This window comes from Poromitra crassiceps (assembly GCF_964638095.1).
Source record: "Poromitra crassiceps genome assembly, chromosome: 1".
In the NCBI taxonomy this organism is placed as follows: Eukaryota; Metazoa; Chordata; class Actinopteri; order Beryciformes; family Melamphaidae; genus Poromitra; species Poromitra crassiceps.
The window spans coordinates 75,459,171-75,479,691 of NC_139623.1; the positions used below are offsets into that span (position 1 = coordinate 75,459,171).

Here is a 20,521-nt window from a genome sequence, read left to right on the forward strand (position 1 = left end):
ATTTTTTCTGGATACCCCTGGATTGTATAGTCCCCATTTCCTATACATTCCATTGGTACAGTAGTGTGAGTCAAAATATGATGCCTTTAACAGAAGAAAAATGTCCTTACGAGGTGTTTACAGCTTATTCATAATCTTGTGCCAGGAATCAATGAATTTGCATATAAGATCACCGTCCTAGGAGATAACTACAGGGCATCACTAAACAACAAGGAACCAAATGTGCACACTTCAACACTGCTTGGATGGCATGCCAGTGTTCCTTTGCTTCCTAGATGCAATCTGATTGCTACTAAGATCCATGGTGCTATCAGTGGTTTGAACCACAAGACTGCTAAGTGGACAGTAGTGCTGCTCTTAGGAGTTAGCCTTTGGCACACGTGATGTCTAGCATAAGCTTAGCCTCATCAGCAGTAGCAAGCACAAAGCCTGAGGCCATGTCTACATGAGGCCATGTCTACATGATGCCATGTCTACATGAAGCCATATCTACATGAGGCCATGTCTACATGAGGCCATATCTACATGAAGCCATATCTACATGAGGCCATGTCTACATGAGGCCATGTCTACATGAGGCCATGTCTACATGAAGCCATGTCTACATGAAGCCATGTCTACATGAGGTCATGTCTACATGAGGCCATGTCTACATGAGGCCATGTCTACATGATGCCATGTCTACATGAGGCCATGTCTACATGAGGCCATGTCTACATATGGCCATGTCTACATGAGGCCATATCTACATGAAGCCATGTCTACATGAGGCCATGTCTACATGAAGCCATGTCTACATGAGGCCATGTCTACATGATGCCATGTCTACATGATGCCATGTCTACATGAGGCCATGTCTACATGAAGCCATGTCTACATATGGCCATGTCTACATGAGGCCATATCTACATGAGGCCATGTCTACATGATGCCATGTCTACATGATGCCATGTCTACATGAGGCCATATCTACATGATGCCATGTCTACATGAAGCCATGTCTACATATGGCCATGTCTACATGAAGCCATGTCTACATATGGCCATGTCTACATGAGGCCATATCTACATGAGGCCATGTCTACATGATGCCATGTCTACATGAAGCCATATCTACATGAGGCCATGTCTACATGATGCCATGTCTACATGAGGCCATGTCTACATGAAGCCATCTCTACATGAGGCCATGTCTACATGAGGCCCTTTTGTATGGATTGGCACCTCATTTGCACCTATTATCCACACTGCCCTTATTGTTTTGAGAATCAACACGTTTGCAGATGGAGGTTCTGGTCCCCGTCTACCTAACGTGTCTTCATTTGCAAAAGCCGTGGTTGTCTGGGAGTGTTGATAGGAGGTAGGTGGAGATTGTAAAGACGATGCAAAGAACCTACGCTTTCTCTCTCTCTTTCTCTCGCAAAATGTCATCACTGACTCCGAGCAGCATCAAGTCAGCCAGAATAAAACGGAAACTTCCAGTTAGAACCTTCACAATAATGGCAGTTAAATAAAGTAATAGCCTATTAACGCACTTGGCAATGTTTTTTTAGTGTGTGATCCAAAATACACAGAACACATAGAACACAGACAAATTGGAGGAATATCTGCTGTCTCCGAAAAGTCAATTTTAAACCCGTAGTGAGTCGACTGTTGTTGTTTTTGTATCTACCCAGTAATAAATGAGTGCTTTCGGGATTGTTCTGTCTATTTCTAGCGGGATTGATGCAGCATCATAGGACTAAACTTTAAAATGAATTATCCACATCAGAGTGACAAAGTCAGTAATGGTGATACTGTACACTGCTGCAGATTGGTTGCATTATTAAACAAAAACCCCGTAAAACCCTATAAAAAGACCTGTATTCTTTGCAGCACTTGGCTGAGGAAATCGATGTATCTGGCCGGTGAGTTTGAGGGTTGTCTAATTAATTGATATGCGTAAACTTAATAGTGGGCACTAGGGATGTTCATTTCAATCAATTTCCATAATCGAAATTCGGGAAAATTAACGATCAATTATCGATTATTGATAATATTAATAATAATAATTTTTTTATTATTACTATTATTGTTTTATTTTACAAAATGCCTATGTGCGCCTGGTAATGGTGCTCCATGAGGGAAGCGCATAGTATAGCTGGCTCAATCACATTGATCAGGTCTCGATAAGGTTCCAGACGGGTGATCTTTTCTGCATGCCCGGCCGAGGACGAGGCACCTTCCTCCTTAACCAGGCTCGGAAGGGAACGCTGTTCAAGTGGTGAATCATTGACGTCTAGCCGTGTTGTACTTATAAACGGTATCACAGTTCTTAATGCACAATGTCGTCTTTTAACTCGAAATGGTCCCAAACAAAACTTTGCTTCGCTCGCTTCATTTCCTCGTCTGGCTGAGTGCTGACAATGTGCTTTTTGCTGTTCTTCTCACGCAGCAAGCCCAGTGAGACCACGCCCATAGCCCCACCCAGAGGTGTTCTGTTCAGTTGTTTCATAGTCCCATTGCGCCCTCACCTGGTTGCGACCACGTAGTGAAATCCTTATACTGTAGTTTCAGCACATTTAAGCCTATTTGATTTTCATTAAACAAATATATTAAAAATCGATAAAAATTCCACATGATCAAATCAATTCCTTAACGACCAATTATCGATTTTCGATTATTGATGAACATCCCTAGTGGGCACTTATCACCTCATGCTGCTAGACTGCTCTCATGAATGCTCTTTCTAGCAACTTTACCTTCCTGTTCATATTTGGGACATCCAAACAGTTCATAGCAAATTGTTGTTTTAAGATTTTTTTGGGTGCTCTGATACACAAAGCCGACATCAAAAACAAGTACCATATTTGATCCTCTGAACCACTGAAAACATGTTATTGAACTCCAATGACCACAATTGTTAGTCAGACTACTCCTTCAACAGTATCGGTACCAACTAGGGGTGTCACAATATATCGTCCCACGAAATTTCGCGATAGTAAAACGTCACGATATGTATCGTTGAGATGAAATCTCATATCGTGAAAAAAAAAAAAAAAAATTTTTTTTTTTTTTTTTTTTTTTTTTCAAAAGTAGACAAAGAAACGTCTTTGTTTGTTGAAGTTCAATGTGTGGAAAGTAGTTCAGTTGAACAAGTCTCTGAAGAGACACATGAGAAGTTATACAGGAGAGAAACCATTCAATTGAGTTTCTGGCAAAACTGTTTACTTGACAGGAAAAACTGAAGATGCATAAAAAATAGACTAAGAAAAGTCTTGTTGTTTGAGTTTGAAGAAAAACTGAAGATGCATAATGAGAATTTATACTGCTGAGAAACCTTTTAGTTCAAAGTAAATCTAAGTGACGGTGTAACTCATTCTATTTCAAGATAAGCCTTATCTCCAATCTCATGTTTTTTCTAGTTGTTATTGTAATAACAATTTCCCACAACAGCATGTTTTGTATTTGTGCATTTCAAATAAAATACTACTTTTCCAGTCATATATTGTCATTATTCAAGTTTAAAAAAATATTGTTAAAATCGTATCGTATCGTATCGTTATCGTGAACCCAGTATCGTGATACGTATCGTATCGTGAACTGAGTGTATCGTGACACCCCTAGTACCAACACAAACTGAATAGAGAAGTTACAGTAATTAGCTGTGCGCACAGCACCCTCTTCATTAAAGCAGATAGGAACAGTCAGGTAATGTTGCAGTAGCAAGTTAACCGGCCTCATTAGTGTGAGAAAATAGAAACATTGTAATTACGCTGAAGACTGAGAAATGTCTTCGTTATCTCTATAAAGTGATATAAGGGAGGGTACCTTGAGTTTGGTCTCGTGTTCCACAGCAGGAGACTTGTCCTTCTTAGGAGGAAGGTAAAGCTCCCATTTTCCATAATCCTTCTTGGTGTATGGGTGAGATGTGGTGTTCCATCCATCTAGAGAGAGAGAGAGAGAGAGAGAGAGAGAGAGAGACGTTGCAATTTTATTCCAACCGCACCAAAAGACATACCAGATAATATTGTATTCAGTTTGTTTGTTTGTTTTCCCCCAGAATGCTTTTTGACAACCCCCAGAGAACAAGCATGAATGTTCCATTCAACTGTTGTTAGAAAGCAACAGGAGTGCAAGAGTCACTTAGTCAGAATGCTATAGTGGCTGTATTGCATTATAGGCGACTGTGGCTTTTGCCAGTGAGAAATGTGTGTCCATTGTCAATCCTAGCCTCCCTGGGGCCCTAAACAAACTTCTGCTGAGGTGCTCCTGTGCCTGACTCCTGTAAACCAGTTCCCACACAGTCACATGGCAAGACTGCTGTTTACTGCCTGTCCTGCTGTCTGTGTTAGTGCTGAGCATCCAGCATGTCATCTGCTGACAAACGTACACAATAACACCTGTAAAACTATACATAACAATACCTAATGTTTGAACAGTGACATCAGGCCCATTCAAACTGCCCCCCCCCCCCCATTTCTTTGTTGTGTTTCTAAATATAGCATGTAACACTACTATTGTATTGTTTTAACGAGTGAGCAGTGGCATCGTGCTCATTGACTGGCCGCCATGGATTTCTTTATTTTTTTGTTTTCAGGATATAATAATTCTCTATATTTGGAAGTATAAATGATACTATACTTTTAGTTTTACTTTGTTTCGAACTTCGGAATCTCACACTATGCCAAGCAGCGCACCTACTGGAAAATGTCTATTTTCTCAAAATTGACCCCTATAAAACCATCCATTGTGCCTGAAGGCATCATGGCATCTGGCCTATGGCGTGGACACCCGCTCCGCCCCGTGACCACCACGTCACGTCCGCACCAGATCTTCACTCTACTCTTTTCCAGCAACCCACTGAGACGTGTCTTCTCTTGACCCTCGCTAGCTAGCGGTTAGCTCTTAGCCATTAGCGGATAGCCTGTCCCCTTGTGTTCCACAAACCGTAACGGGAGCGGCGGACAGACTGCGGGACATTCTGTCGACCGGGCCCTCTTCGCCAAGAACGGCGGGACCTACTACGAAAGCTAAGAGTTTTTCTCTTGTTGTTTAACTGCCAGCTGGGCAGTCTCTCTTGCTAAGCAACCTCGTGGCTCGGTTGTAGCTCGTTGAGTTGCGCTAGCCTTAGCTAGCTTGATTGCTAAATTCCCCGGCTGGGGGTTGTGTTGTTAGCTGCTAGCTAACTTAGCGAGCTTGCTTCATATTCCCTAGCTCCCCTGACAGGGTAGAATTGTCACGCTAGCCTCATTGTAACTGTTGCCGTGTACTGTTAGCTGTGGTTAGCTAGCTATTCGCTAGGTTGCTAACTGTTGCTGTTAGCCAGCTCGTTCGCGCCTTTCTTCTGTCTTCATCCCTGTGCTAGTCAGGCTGTGTCTTCGGATCCGCCTTGCCCAACTATGGACAAGAACGTGCCGTTCCGTCAGTGTGGCCAGTGCCGTGCTGAGGCGGCTTCCCCTTGTTAATACTGTAACTGTTGCTTGTGTGCACCGTTAAGCTTAGGTTAGCTGACATTACGCTAGGCTTGCTAGCTGTTGCTTGGGCACCATTAGTCGCTCGCTTTGCGGCTTGCCTCGTTTGCTTCCCGGACAAGTTAGCGAGTTTTTTCCTTTCCCCTGTTGCTAGTGTTTGCGAACCTGCCTCTCTAAGCTATGGACAGGGACGGGCAACCTCGCCAGTGCACTCTGTGTCAGGCCGGGAGGGTGACATGTTGCTTGGGGCCTGAGCACGCTGAGCGCGCACTTGCCGGCTGCTGCCGTGCCGGAAGGACCTCCTGACGCAAGCGAAGGGCGAGACACTCCACCCCGCACCTTGCAGATGGAAGTTGGTGGCCTGGTTGTTGAACGGGAGCGCCTGTTAGCTCAGGGTTTGCCCATGAGCGTGGTGCACACCATACAGAGCGCTAGGGCCACGTCCACGAGCGCTCAGTACGCCTACAAGTGGCAAGTTTCTTCCACTAGTGTGTTCAGCCCATCCTCTGTTTCCAGCAGAGCCTGTATGATGCGGGTCAGTCCCCTCAGTCCCTTAAGGTCTATGTGGCTGCCATATCACCCTGTCACATGGAGATCGAAGGGAAACCGGTGGGGAGCCTCCTCCTGGTCTCCCGGTTTATGAAAGGGGCACGCAGACTGCGACCACAGTTACGCAATGTCTTCCCTAAATGGGACCTGGTCACGGTGTTGGAGGGTCTCTCGGGTCTCTCGGGTCTCCCGTTCAAGCCCTTGGAAACTGTGGACCTGAAGTTCCTGTGACTGTCCTTGAAGACTGCGCTGCTGTTAGTCTTGTCTTCAGGCAAAAGGGTTGGCGACTTGATTGCCCTGTCGGTCCAGCAGTCTTGCTTGGTATTTGCTGATGATGAGCGGAGGGTTACGCTTCGGCCTAACCCCGCCTACCAGCCTAAAAATATCAACACCAGCTTCAGATCTATGGTCGTGGACCTGGCTGCCTTTTGTCCCCCTCCTTTCAGCTCGGAGGAGGAGCGATGCTTGAACACTCTTTGCCCGATGCGGGCGATCCTGACCTACGTGGGTAGGACACGCACGCTGCGCACCTGTAATCAGTTACTGGTTTGCTTTGGCCCTGGGTGGGGCACTGTCCATTGGATAGTGGAGGCCATTGCTTTGGCCTACTCTGCCATGGGGAAGGCTCCCCCGGAGGGTATCAAGGCCCACTTCACACGAGGTGTCGCAACATCCTGGGCGTTGTTGCGTGGTGTGTCAGTGGAAGACATGTGTGCGGCTGCCTCATGGTCTACCCACCACACCTTTCTTAGGTTCTATAGCCTTGATGTGGCCAGCGCGCCCTTTGCGCACGCTGTGTTGTCAGCCACCAGGCGGTAGTTCACTTCCTTAAGTCAATCTTATGCCTATTGCCATGGGCTGAGGCCATGTGCTCCGTTGCCAGCCTCGGGTCTCAGGGTCACACGAGGTGCTTCCTTGCAGCAAGGTTTAGGGCTGTGAATCTTCACTGGCCTCCCGATTCGATTCGATTACGATTCATCTGTCAACGATTCGATTCGATTCGATTAAACGATGCATCACGATGCATCGCGATGCATCTTAAATCGATGCATCACTTTTTCCGCAATACATGATTTATTTTTTCTCACTTTCTTTTTTCTCACTGTGTGGCTACTTTTAAAATAAAAGTGCATTTGGAATTGCATTGTATTATGATCCATAATTAAAATAAACAACTGCATGTACTTACATTCTATTTTATTTGATTATAAAAAAAAAAAAAAAAAAAAAAAAAATTTAATAATCGATTTTTGATATTTGTTAATCGATGCAGAATCGTGCACGTCCGCATCGCGATGCATCGTATAATCGATTATTTTTGACACCCCTAGCAAGGTTGGGTGGATAATTGGCATAGTGTGAGATTCCGAAGTTCGAAACGAAGTAAAACGTTGGGGTTGTCCGACAACCCAGGTTTTACGAGTGAGAACGAGGAATCTCACACATCTAGCCTTGCTTTCTTCGGAATAGCGGGTTGCTGGACGTTTTGAGTGAAGATCTGGGCAATATGGCACGGACGTGACGTGGTGGTCACGGGGCGGAGCGGGTGGCCGCGTCATAGGCCAGATGCCATGACGCCTTCAGGCGCAATGGATGGTTACAGATACAACAGAATAGCACTACTAATAGCGCACTGACCACGTTGTTTCATTCCACTCTAAGGTCAACTGACATCAGCTGCTACACGCAAAGTAGGCTATCTGCGGATTTAGTTCAGATGATGTGTTATATAAACAAATGTGCTACAATGAAGAGAATAGGATGAAAAGTGCCTTGTTTGACTTTTCTAATGTGATACTTTCTGTGAGACAGTTGTTTAGCACAGCAGTGAAAAGTAGCTGCTTTATCTTTAGTGTAATTGCCACCAGAAACAGACAGACAAACTCGTTTTGTCATGATGCCACACGAAAAGCAGGCTATAGCTAGGTAAGTAAAATGGTAATATGTTACTCCTCATTTGCTGAAATAATGAGATTTATTTTACCCGGCACTTTCATGCAGTCTATTTTTTCCCTTCTCTATTTTCATGTCCAGAGCATACTGTAGGTCCAGAGCATACTGTAGGTCCAGAGGGATAACTCCACTTTGACACCTTGTCATTAGGGCTGGGTATTGGTTCAAATTTCAAGAATCGATTCGATTCCGATTCACAAGGTTCCAAATTGATTAATCCCGATTCGATTCCGATTCAATTAATTTCAATATCGATTTAGTTAGTGATACTAAAACATGTTTTTTGAACCGTAACCTGAATTACATGACTGTCCAGTTATGTAACACAGGGGTTCCCAACCTTTTTTGCGCCAAGGACCGGTAGATACATGGGGGAAAAAGTTGCTGTTATTGTTGGTTGTCAATTTTAATGGTTTTAGTTACACATACAGTATATTTACTCACCAGGTGGTGACAAAGGGTAAATAAGAGCCTTTTCATCTGTCAATGAAGACACTTTCACAATGATGCACAGTGATTTGATTTCAGACTATATAATTTCTAAAAGTAGATATTAATGATCAAACATTTCCATTTATGTAGCCTACAGTATTTATGTTTTTGTTTAAACTACAAACATAAATAAACGTCAACTTGAAACTATGTTTCAACTACCATACACAGCCTATAATATTATAGCCTATGTTTATAGCCTATGTTTATTTTTATTTATTTTTAAAAATCTATCTCTGGACATATGAATCGATATCAAAGGATTAAAATAAAAATCGATTAAAAATCGGAGAATCAATTTTCTTAACCCAGCCCTAGTCAAGTCAAGTCAAGTCAAGTTTATTTATATAGCCCTAATTCACAAGCATGTCTCAGAGGGCTTCACAGAAAGTATGTCTAGCTGATTCTAGCTAACACACAATAACAAGAATATACAGAATAAAGATAACATTTGAACATTTGAAGAAAACAGGAGAGTGGAGGAGGGAGGGAGAGGGAGGAGGGAGGAGAGAGGGGAGGTGGGGAGAAAATAGGAAATGTGGGGAGGTGGGAGGGCGCAGGGGAAGGAGAGCAGTGGGAATGTGAGAGAGGGGAGAGGACAGAGAGGAGGAGAGAACAGAGAAGGAGAGGTGGAAGGGTACAGGGGAGGTAGAGTAGAGGTAGGGTCTAGGGTGGAGGGAGGGAGGGAGGAGAGGGGGAGGTGGGGAGAAAATAGGAAATGTGGAGGAGGAGAGAACAGGGGAGGAGAGATGAGGGTGCAGGGGAGGGAGAGCCAGGGTAGGGATAGGGTCTAGGGTTGAGGGAGGGGAGGGAGTAGGATACGGGCCCGGATTAGGGCGAGGGTGGGGAGAAATGGGAAATGTGGAGGAGGAGAGAACAGAGAAGGAGAGGGTGCAGGGGAGGGAGAGCAGGGGGAATGTGAGAGGGAGGAGAGGGCAGAGAGGAGGAGAGAACAGAGAAGGAGAGGTGGGAGGGCGCAGGGGAAGGAGAGCAGTGGGAATGTGAGGGTACAGGGGAGGTAGAGTAGAGGTAGGGTCTAGGGTGGAGGGAGGGAGTAGGATACGGGCCCGGATTAGGGCGAGGGTGGGGAGAAAATGGGAAATGTGGAGGAGGAAAGAACAGAGAAGGAGAGGTGGGAGGGTGCAGGGGAAGGAGAGCAGGGGGAATGTGAGAGAGGGGGGAGGACAGAGAGTAGAGGTGCAGGGGAAGGAGAGCAGGGGAAGAAGAGCAGGGGGAATGTGAGAGAGGGGGGAGGACAGAGAGTAGAGGTAGGGTCTAGGGTGGAGGGAGGGAGTAGGATACGGGCCCGGATTAGGGCGAGGGTGGGGGGAAAATGGGAAATGTGGAGGAGGAGAGGACAGAGAAGGAGAGGTGGGAGGGTGCAGGGGAAGGAGAGCAGGGGGAATGTGAGAGAGGGGGGAGGACAGAGAGGCAGAGAAGGAGGGGTGGGAGGGTGCAGGGGAAGGAGAGCAGGGGGAATGTGAGAGAAGGGAGAGCAGGAAGTGGCAGGGATTCAGGAAAATAGGGGAGAAGAGGAGGAAGAGGAAGGAGCAGAGGGGGGGAGAATGAGGAGAGAGCAGGAGAAGGGAGGGGGGGGCGGTGGGATGTGGGGGAGGAAAGAGCATGGAAAGAGAGGAGAACAAGAAGGGAGAAGAAGGGAAGAAGCGGGGAAAGGGGGAAAGAGAGGGGGGGGGAGAAGATCAGACAACTGACTACTCTAAGCATTAACCAGAGCTAACTGGGACATAGTATCTAGCTAATCTACAGCCTGATCTGGCCTATCCTACCCTGCTCTAGTCTGATTTTAGCCTGAACACTAACAGGTCAGCCTTAGGCTGTAGCTAATCTATCGCCTACCTAAGCTGTTCTAAACCAACCGGCAGCCCTCGACCAGTGATGAAGAGCACCGATGCCCCCCGACCCGGCCCCCGCCCACATATGGCGTGGGAGGGAAGGCCAGGCCGGGACACAGCGGCACCCCCTCACCCCCAGTGAACGCAAGAAAACCTTTCCACCATATGGATCGCCGCATGGATTGCCCCAGTGACTTGGCTGAGGAGGAACCTTGTGAGGTCGTTGTGCTAGGGGCCAATTGCTGCGGCCCAGGCGGACCCAGCCCCCACGCGACCCGCCCCCCCAGCCCCCAGCCACCAGCATAGTGACTGAGAGCGTGAGAGCAGGCCACGCGGGGGACGGGCCCACCCACCAGGCCACAGCAGCGGACCCCCATCTGGGGACTCCCCTCCGAGACAGGCCGAGAGATGCCGGGCTAAACCATGCACAGAGTTTCCGATAATGAAACTCTGTGAATGGTTTAATATGGAAATAAAATGTACAAGAGAACAGAAAATTGAAAATGTAAAAAGAGTCCAACAGAAGGGATATAAAAATGTAATTTTTAAATTATCCTAAGATCAGGGAAGGGAGTTGAAAATCTAAAAAGTAGAGTCCAAAAAGAAATAGAAAATGCAGTCTTTAAGTGTTCGTAGGTTTAGAGAATACTAGTTAATTAACTAGGTGACAAAAAGGGTAACAAGATTGGGAGTTCCATGAGGATGATCTGAGGAATCCATGAGTCCGCGTTGGTGACATGGATTAAGAGGAGGGGAGGGGAGGATAGGAGTCGGAGGTGATGGTTAAGAGGAGGGGAGGATAGGAGTTGGAGGTGATGATGAGGCGGCGGGGGGGGGGGCTGGGGGGGCGCCCCCCCCTTCCCTTAGGCAGGCAGGTGACCAGGATGATGAGGATAGGGGTCGGTGGTGGTGAAGAGCCCGGGGTGTCAGACAGTAGAAGGAGTAGCGGCAGGTGGCTAGGGCGATGACGGCCGGACCTAGGGCTGCAGCGGCGGGGGTGTACGTCAGGCCAGTGAAGGACACCTGAGGGGGAGAGAGAGAAGAGAGCGGGGGAATCTGCGCAGAGGTGGAACTAACTCTATAGACAACAATAAAATTAGGTCAAAACAAAATTTATTAGGATTTTTATTTTTATTTTTTTAGGATGACTAATACTATACTGCTAATTCAGGTCTAAGTACCACCTAACACCACTGTCAATGATTCAGCCCTGTTGATGCGGACCGTAAATCATGACCTACAACAAAATTTATTAGGATTTTTTTATTTTATTTTTTTTATTTTTTTATTTTTTAGGATGACTAATACTATACTGCTAATTCAGGTCTAAGTACCACCTAACACCACTGTCAATGATTCAGCCCTGTTGATGCGGACCCTACTTGTCATGGCAACACTGCGTTGACACAGGTGGGCGGGACCCTATGCAACTTTCGTTGACGTAGTGTGCATAATTATTCCCGTGATGTCACATGCATTTCCTACCATTATTATGGCATTATTTCACTTTTATTACAAATCACCTGTTCTTATCAAGATGGCCTCTCACCAACAAAAATAATTAAATGGGATACTGTATGTTTTTGTTTAGATAATCGTTTTTGTTTTCAAGATTACTTTTCAGTGAATAAATCCTGAATTATGACAATGTGATACTCAGTGTTGGGCAGTAGCTAGCTACAAGTAGCGAAGCTGCTAGTAGCTTCGCTACTTGTAGCTACTTGTAAGTACAGTTTTCAGTGGCGTGGTGGTAACTTAACTACATTTCTCGGGGGATAGCTTCAATGTAGTGAAGCTCTATTTTAATGTAGAGTAGCTGGTCGCTTAGCTTACTACATTTTCCAAGTAGCTTGTCCAACACTGGTGATTAATGCAAAAAGAAGCAAAATAAGAAGAGGAAAAAATCTTTTTTCCACTCACAGAATTGCAGCCATTTAGAATAATTGGCCTATCAGACCATTAGACCTGACTCGTACCACACGCCAACAGACAGCATTTACTCCTATTATAATCACATTCACTTCTTTAAACCTCGTTATTCCTGCTGTTTCTCTATGGACCCCCAGCTCCTGCAGTGACACACAATGAACTCTCTGTAGAACACTGCGAGATGTTTTTCAACCTGGTTTTGATTCACTCACTTACTGAAGGACAGTTTCAAGGTTTATACCAAGATCCACCATGATCATGTGCTCTCTTTCTATCATTTCTATTTTGTGTTTAAGCTTTAAAGCAACATTTAAGCCCAATTTATGCTTTTTCTGTCGACACTTTTGAAACGGTCGCCGACAGAAATGAGGACTTGAGTCGACACTTTCAAGTGTCGGCGAGCAGTGTCTGCTACCTGGTGAAATGTCTAGTGTCGCTGACTACGTCGCCATGTGTCGCGCTAGTCTGATTGGCTATATAGACGGCATGCGCTTGATTTCCTTGTTTTGGTTTTCACTCATTGAAATTAATGAACGTGTCTCCGCTATTTTTATCAGCCTGTCCTTGATGTATGACTTCGTGAAAATCCCAAAGAACATTGTGCATTTCCCAGAGCGAGAGGAGGTGAGTTTTGTGTCGTTTATATGCGGCTGCAGTCAAGTACGTTACATCTTGCCTCCGAGGTGGTTTCACTGTGAAATTCCATTCCCTCTCTTGCTGTGGCTGTCTGCAGCACTATAGCGTTCGGGTGTCACGTCGGGTGTCACGTGACCGTTGAACGAGGCAAACGTTCACTGAACACCATGAGCGACACTTTCTTTTTTTCGTCTGCGACCATGTGCTGAGCGACACTTTCTAATAAGTATAAATTAAGCTTTAGGCATTGCAGTGCAACTACTACTGCTTTAGATTCAGAATTCATTGGGAATTGGAAGAGCATATAGGGCACTCTGTCCAGCCATAATGCCTTCCCACCTGCAACACAATGTGACAGCAAGAGAAGGAGAGAGGAGGAGAAGAGGAGATGGAGAGCAACAAAGCCCCCACACTCCTCCTCCTCACCCAGTGCCGAAAGTGAAGGGGGAATAATGTGAGGCGTGGCAAAATGCAATCTCACCCCGTTTACCCTGATGTTTAAGCCCTTCCATGACTGCAGTGCTTCCCCAGAGAGAAGCAGAGAATTAAAAAAGGGAGAGCGATATGAAGAGAAATAGGGGGGGGGGGACATATGAAAGCAGACGGTGGATGGAGAGATGAAAATGAATATGAGATAGAGAGGGAGAGAGGCAGTGAAAGTGGGAGAGCAGCTGGTAATAGGGATATAAAAGAGTGTAATCTCTGGCTCGGGCAATAACATTTAGCTATGGAACGATGTGTAGAGGGCACACACCGCGCGCGCACACATTTACTGCAGCCTAGTAAATAGTTCTGACCTGAACAATTTCAGAGCCTTTACTGCAAGCCAGTGGAGAATGTGTACACAGACACACAGACACACAGAAGGGCGATATGACGATATGATACGATGAAATGAGAGGTCCTATTTCCTCATTGTGCGGCTCGCGAGACACGGCGGTGGCTCTTGAAGCTTTAGTTGGCGGCTCTAAGAAATTGCAAAAAATATATATATATATATATTTATATATTTTTTTGATCCCCCCCCTGCTCTCCCCAAAATTTCAATAAACCTTTATGGCATATTATTACAATACAACAATACTGGTGTTGACAGTAATAGAAGGTGCCAAATCATTCAAAACAATAAGCATTTTGCTTTTAGGAGTATTGTGCCAGCGTGCAGCGCTGTTCCAAAACGTGTCAACGTGTGTCGTTGCCTGGGAAACGCACATCCCATAATACAACTGTTCGCATCGCATCCCATAATAGTATGATGATACTTGGGATGCCATTGCGAACATAGATGTGAACAGGTTAGCTAAAACTTTAGCGTCGCCAGCGACGGCCCCCACCGTTGCGGTCGGGGTACGTTTCGAAATCCCTCCAGGCCTGAAAGATTTTCTAGGGGAAACTGGTGTGTGTGTGTGTGTGTGTGTGTGTGTGTGTGTGTGTGTGTGTGTGTGTGTGTGTGTGTGTGTGTGTGTGTGTGTGTGTGTGTGTGCGTGCGCGCGCGCGCGCGCGCGCGTGTGTGTGTGTGTGTGAAACAATAAAACAAAAAAATGGTAGGCAGATGTGCTTGGTTGGGGTGGCTTTTGGTGTTTTGCGGTAAAGTGGCTCTCCTATTGACTTTGTCCTGCCAGTGCGGCTCTCATCGAAGAAATAGTGAGGATCACTGTATAGGGCAATATGACTTCAAATCAATGTCATGATTATTTCAAACTTACCTCGATTACGATTAATGAAGGATGATTTATTTTATACACTTTCTTTGAACACTGCCCTCATAGTTCTCTGACACGGTCTGTACCTGTACCGTATTGTTTGTCGGCTTGGTGTTTTCACTCATGTCATCCTCCATGCAGACAGCTTCGCTTTGAGTGAACGCCTGAACTCAGACTCATGTTATTTGGACGGGGCGGAGGCACATGACTGAACACGGCGGCTCATGAGGAAAGTATTAACCAAATGAACATGAATTTATTTATCAATTGACACGAGCAAGATTAAGGTTGTAAATGTGGGTTTCTTTTGATACCTTTTCGGTTAAATTGCCCAGCCCTAGTGTGCATACAAATCAATGCAAGCACAATGAACATACAGTATATGCACACACTACGGCTATATACATATAGCAACGGGTATATATATATATATATATATATATATATATATATATATATATATATATATACAGTATATATGTATATGCACACACTACGGCTCAATCGTTTCAGCATCGTCATCGCAATGTGCAAATGTGCAATAGTCACATCGCAGAACGTGCAATGTCAAGTAAAGCAAATGAACTCATAGCCTACAGTAATGCAATGTGGATACTCTGTGATGTTCTAAGCTCTTTTCCTACCAACTATAGTACCTTTTACTCACTTAGCATCCTGCAACTCACCCTGGCTGTGGCTGAAAAAAACACTCACTTTCTACTTCGTCAACCATGCAGGTTACCCATTAGGCCACCTTCTTAAACGGGCAAGGCTTGATAGACCTATTCAAGTCTTTTGGTGAAAATTCCAGTATATTTTCATATCGCAGAAGAAAAAACTATTGCAATGTAAATTTTTTCCAATATTGTGCAGCCCTAGCACACACTCAAACCCTTTCACTTACTAGGCATCTCACTCTCCCTGCAGCTCGCTGAGCTGGCCCTGCAGCTTACTTACATACGCAGCCTCACCCACAGCTCAGCTGCTGAGCGGCCTCGCCTGCTCTATTGGTGCACGCGGGTATGTATTGCTCACAAGATGTTATTGCCCTTAAGATTACATGCGCGCGGGGGGGGGTGTGCCCCTTAAGTTTACATCCATCAGTTTCTTTACATCACTGATGACATCACCAGTGTTGTCACAATGCTGATGTCACTGATGACATCATCAGTGACGTCACAATGCACAATTGCTCAAGTGACATCACTTATGACATCAACAGTGATTTGAGACATCACTGATGACATCCACAGTGGGAGAAAAATTGAAACAGAGAACAGAACAAACAGAGAACAGAGACCACCATTGCCAAATTTGTTATACTAGCAAGGCCGCACAGCGGCCGAGCTGCGAATGCGAGCTGCAGGGGCAGCTCACCGAGCTGCAGGACGGGCGATAGCGAGCCCGCACAGCGGGCGAGATCCCTCCCACAACTCGCCTGCTGTGTGGCCAATGAGACCAGCATCACTGATGATGTCAGATTCATGACATCACTGATGATGTCATGAGTGGGATTTATGACATCACTGATGATGTCACAGTGTGATTTATGACATCACTGGCATTTATGACATCACTGCTGATGTCACAGTGGGATTTATGACATCACAGTGGGACAGAGAAACAAACAAACAGAGCTCCCATTTTGATGATGATGACGATGATGACGATGATGTATAATAACTACGCATCTCGCGTGCTCGATTCCTAGGCTCGCTCGCCCTGCAGGTTGCATACGCAGCTCGGTCGCTGCGCGGCCTCGCCCTGGCTGCACCTTGATGGCATACTTCAGAGATGACTTCAACAACCGACGGACCGACGTAGAACCCGAAAATATAATGCCTCCCGCCGGCTCCTGGCCACGGCTGTCGGCGGCGGAGGCATAAAAGAATGATTACAAATGCAAATCAGATATAGAACATTCCAACTTTCCCACTCCTAATTACCACTCTGTTGGGTGATGCATGTGCACCTAACTCATAGTTCATTCCAACATTTTAGGCAGCACTTGAAGGTAGCAGAAAGATAGAGCCACATTGGGATTCTCAAATCCATTATTTGTTGGCACCTGTGATTGACATCAAACTGGCAGGATAAAACATCACCAAATGAGTTGACTATAGCACTAATGCCCCAAATGCACTGTCTGACACTCACGTTTTGAAGTCCACCCGTTGTTTTAAACAGCCGAACGCGCACCAAGAGCGTTCTGACGCGCCTTGACGCCCGTACTCCCAACCTGTTTCCATTTTGGAGCATCAAATGAGGACCCAGCAGCGACCAGAACGCTCTGAGCTCCGCCCCCTCTCTCTCTCTCTCTCTCTGCGCGGCCACGTTCATCCCTGTGTCGGTCTCTCTGCTCGACAAACAAATCTCACTGCAGTTTAAATATAGCAGCCAGGCAGCAAGCATGTAAAATATAACGCTACACTATAGCAAGACTGTCTGAATAAAGTGTGAATGCTCTTCTAAACACATCGGCTACCAAAATAAATTTCCCTGCATGTCATGCATGATTAGTTAGATCGGTAAAGGTTTGGACAGAGTGGATTGCTTCATTTTCTCATCCTCCCCGCAGTGCTGCCCCCTCCACTCTGCATGCCAGACAGGTAGGACGATTACAGCCTCGACTGACAGGGTCTCAAAACTACGGTATAACAACTTTTTATTCAACAGACATTGTGCCTGCCTGCATATAAATTAGTGACCTTTCCCCCAAAATACTACTGGTTCTGTGCTATTTGTATTTGGTATCTGATCCCTGCAGTGCACTATAGGAGCATATAGTATACAGTATATGCACTATAGGAGCATATAGTATACAGTATATGCACTATAGGAGCATAAATTGACGCGCATCCAATGAGGCTCATCAATTAAGGCTCATCAATTAAGGCTTTGTGTGCGTTTGGGACATAAGACGATGATGAGGAAAAGCCAGTTAACAAAATCCCGAAACAACCTGCAATGAAAATATATGATCCATCCACGGTGGTGAATTGCAAATGCTGCAGTGTGGATGCTTCAAATCTTCTGCCTGCAGCATGCCATATAAAGCATCAACTTGACATCTGTCGAGTGGGATTGGGTCTTAAATACGGTTACTATTGCCGTGTTCTTGGTAGTTGACGAACAGGAATGTAGCTACTGTCCTATGCATGATGAAGCCGTTGATTGTGGACACTTTATGATCCATGTGGCAATTCATGATCTGTCCAATAAACCATCCAATCTTCTTGTGCCCAGCTGCACTGCAAATATCACCTTCAGCTTTTGAGAACAGCTTGAGAAACTCATTTATTTCCTGAAACTCTGGTGGACTCTCTCAACCAGAACTTCATACACTGCCGACCTGGCCGGCGCTCTATTTCACGCCCCCGGCCAGACTACAGCAACGTTTGTGGCATGTAGACGCCTGCTGTTGCCTGCTGATCGCTTGGTGCTTGCAGCTTGATTGGCTGTCTTGCTGTTGGGGATGCACCGATCCACTTTTTTCACTACCGATCCGATTCCGATACCTGAATTTGGATATCTGCCGATACCGATATTATGCCGATACCAATATTTTTCTTGAATATACAGTATAGGCAAAGATTTGGCCAATTATTATTTTATTTTTTTTAAATATACCTTGCAAAAAGCAGACAAATTTAAGAAAATATACAAGGCAAAGAAGGATACTATTATACATGGGCAAATTACGGCCAGCACCCGTGCTGGAATTGCAAAAAAAATAATATATATATATATATATTTTATTTTTTTATTTTTTTTTATTTTTTTTGGATCAGATTTTTATCTCTCAATCCGATCCGATCCGTGAATTAGTGCCAATATCGGCACCCGATACCGATATTGGATCAGCCCCATCCCGACTTGCTGTATTTCCGTCTTGAATTGGTCGATTTCAAAATGGCCCCTCCTCTCGTCGCTGCCGTCCGCCACTCGATGCCTTGCAAACCATGCTGGGATACCTGGCTAGTGGCTACGCGACCCAATACAAAGTGAATGGGCAGCAGATCCAATACAAAGTGAATGGGCAGCAGATCCAATACAAAGTGAATGGGCAGCAGATCCAATACAAAGTGAATGGGCAGCAGATCCAATACAAAGTGAATGGGCAGCAGATCCAATACAAAGTGAATGGGCAGCAGATCCAATACAAAGTGAATGGGCAGCAGACCCAATACAAAGTGAATGGGCAGCAGCGACAGCCTGCGTCAAACGCTGCGCAAGTGTGGCCGCACCGCCCGTCCTCCAACCTCCAACCTCTCCTCCAGCTTAGGGCCTTTTCACTGCTGGCATCAGTGTACAGCAGTAGAGCCCTCTCTGCTTAGCTTAGCGCTACAATGGCAGTCTATGGAACAGCTGCCTATCCCCGTTCAGTCACCCAAAATACACGTTCCAACAGCCCCAGCAACACTCACATATACATGTTGTGACTCGGGTACTCACCACGCCATGAAATAATCATCCAAAAGTTACGTGAAACGGTCATTTTCATAGTAAATCCACAAACTGATAACTAACAAAGAGTAACCCAACTAACAGAGTATAACCGAAGTCACTTCCTCGTTCGACATGAGGCTCATGCGCTGTATGCAGTCATCAGTAAAGCGCGTGCGCACTGCACACGGCGCATGCGCCTCATGGCAAACGAGGAAGTAACTTCGGTTATCAGCGGCTTGCTGATACGTGGCTGATACTTTGTCCTCTGCTTGAAGGACAGTCCAGTTGTTCTTACGACTAGTACATCCTGCTGTCCCAATGTGAAAATAAAGGTGACAAATGTACTTATTTCCCCTGGAAAAGTCCATGAATCTAAATATTTTCAGAACTGTAGAATTTGTCAGACACTAAATCTTCCGACATCCCTAAAGTTGGGTCGAAAGCAAAAACATCCTAGTATCCCCCCCCCCTGCTTGTTGGCTTATGTATCAAGCTAACAAATATACTAACATAAATCAGTATTTGCATTGCTTTAAGCTTTTATATGTCATATCTGGAAAGCAGGTAGAACTACTGTAAGTTTATTGAGACAAATGTGATACTTGTAGTACTTATAAAGGATAGTTGTACTTGAGGAAATGTTGGGCAGAACATTAATATTTGCTGCTCAAATAATAATACATAATACTCCTATCACTAGGCTCTTTCACACACAGATCGCGCAAAAATTGCCGTTTAGGAGTCCCGCAAAGCTCGCACCCTCGCCACAGAAATTGCTTTCACACAGCGCCAAGCAGCACGGCCACTTTCCCGTGCTGTGGTGTACTTTCAGGTGAAATCCCCTGCTCCCGGATTGAAAGGCGAGCGGAGGGATTTCCAGCTCCTCCTAGCCCAAATAAATATTTTCATAGGTTAGTGTTAACCTCGCATCACCAGGCTCTTCTCGGCGAGAAAGAGCCTGGCTCCCGCCCACAATTGATTTTGTCACCCTACTGGTTCCGGCCTAGAGCCCGCCCTAGACCGGATGGCAGCATTTCTAGCTCGTCAACTTTCACGTTAACTTGACAATTTGACCCAAGTATCAGAACGGCAAACAACAAAACAAAAGATGGACGTACCGAAGTTCTTTTAGAAACATTGCGGATTCACAATCTCACATCTTTTTAAGCCAATACAGAAGCTTTGCATCAGACAATTAATCGAGGGAAGAGACATCAAGCTAACAGCAACACAGATGTTTTTTGGCGCACTGCCTTCCGGTGTTCATTCTGGTTCCGTGGTTTACGCCCCATGACAAAAAGCGGGGTGGAAGGTGCCCAGACTAGGTTAGTGTAGCCTAGGCTACTGTATGATGAACGAATTAATTCAACAACAATACTTCCCTCCCTCCTTCTCCTAGTCCGCTGAGCTGGGAGAGGATAGGTGCACTCGCATGGTGGGCGGACTCGCCAAAACGGGCTCCGCCGCCGCACTCGCAAGGTGGGCGGGCAGATCGATATGGTGT

The 20,521-nt window shown here is 45.6% G+C and overlaps 1 protein-coding gene across 1 annotated transcript in view; it reads right to left on the reverse strand.

Annotated features, from left to right (window-relative positions):
• The window catches only part of gbe1a (glucan (1,4-alpha-), branching enzyme 1a), a 308,612-nt gene that overhangs the window by 198,439 nt on the left and 89,652 nt on the right, over window positions 1-20,521 (reverse strand). The window contains exon 3 of the mRNA XM_083635195.1: window positions 3,811-3,926. Within this exon, the coding sequence (XP_083491321.1) occupies window positions 3,811-3,926 (116 nt within the window). The remainder of the gene's footprint in view (window positions 1-3,810; window positions 3,927-20,521) is intronic.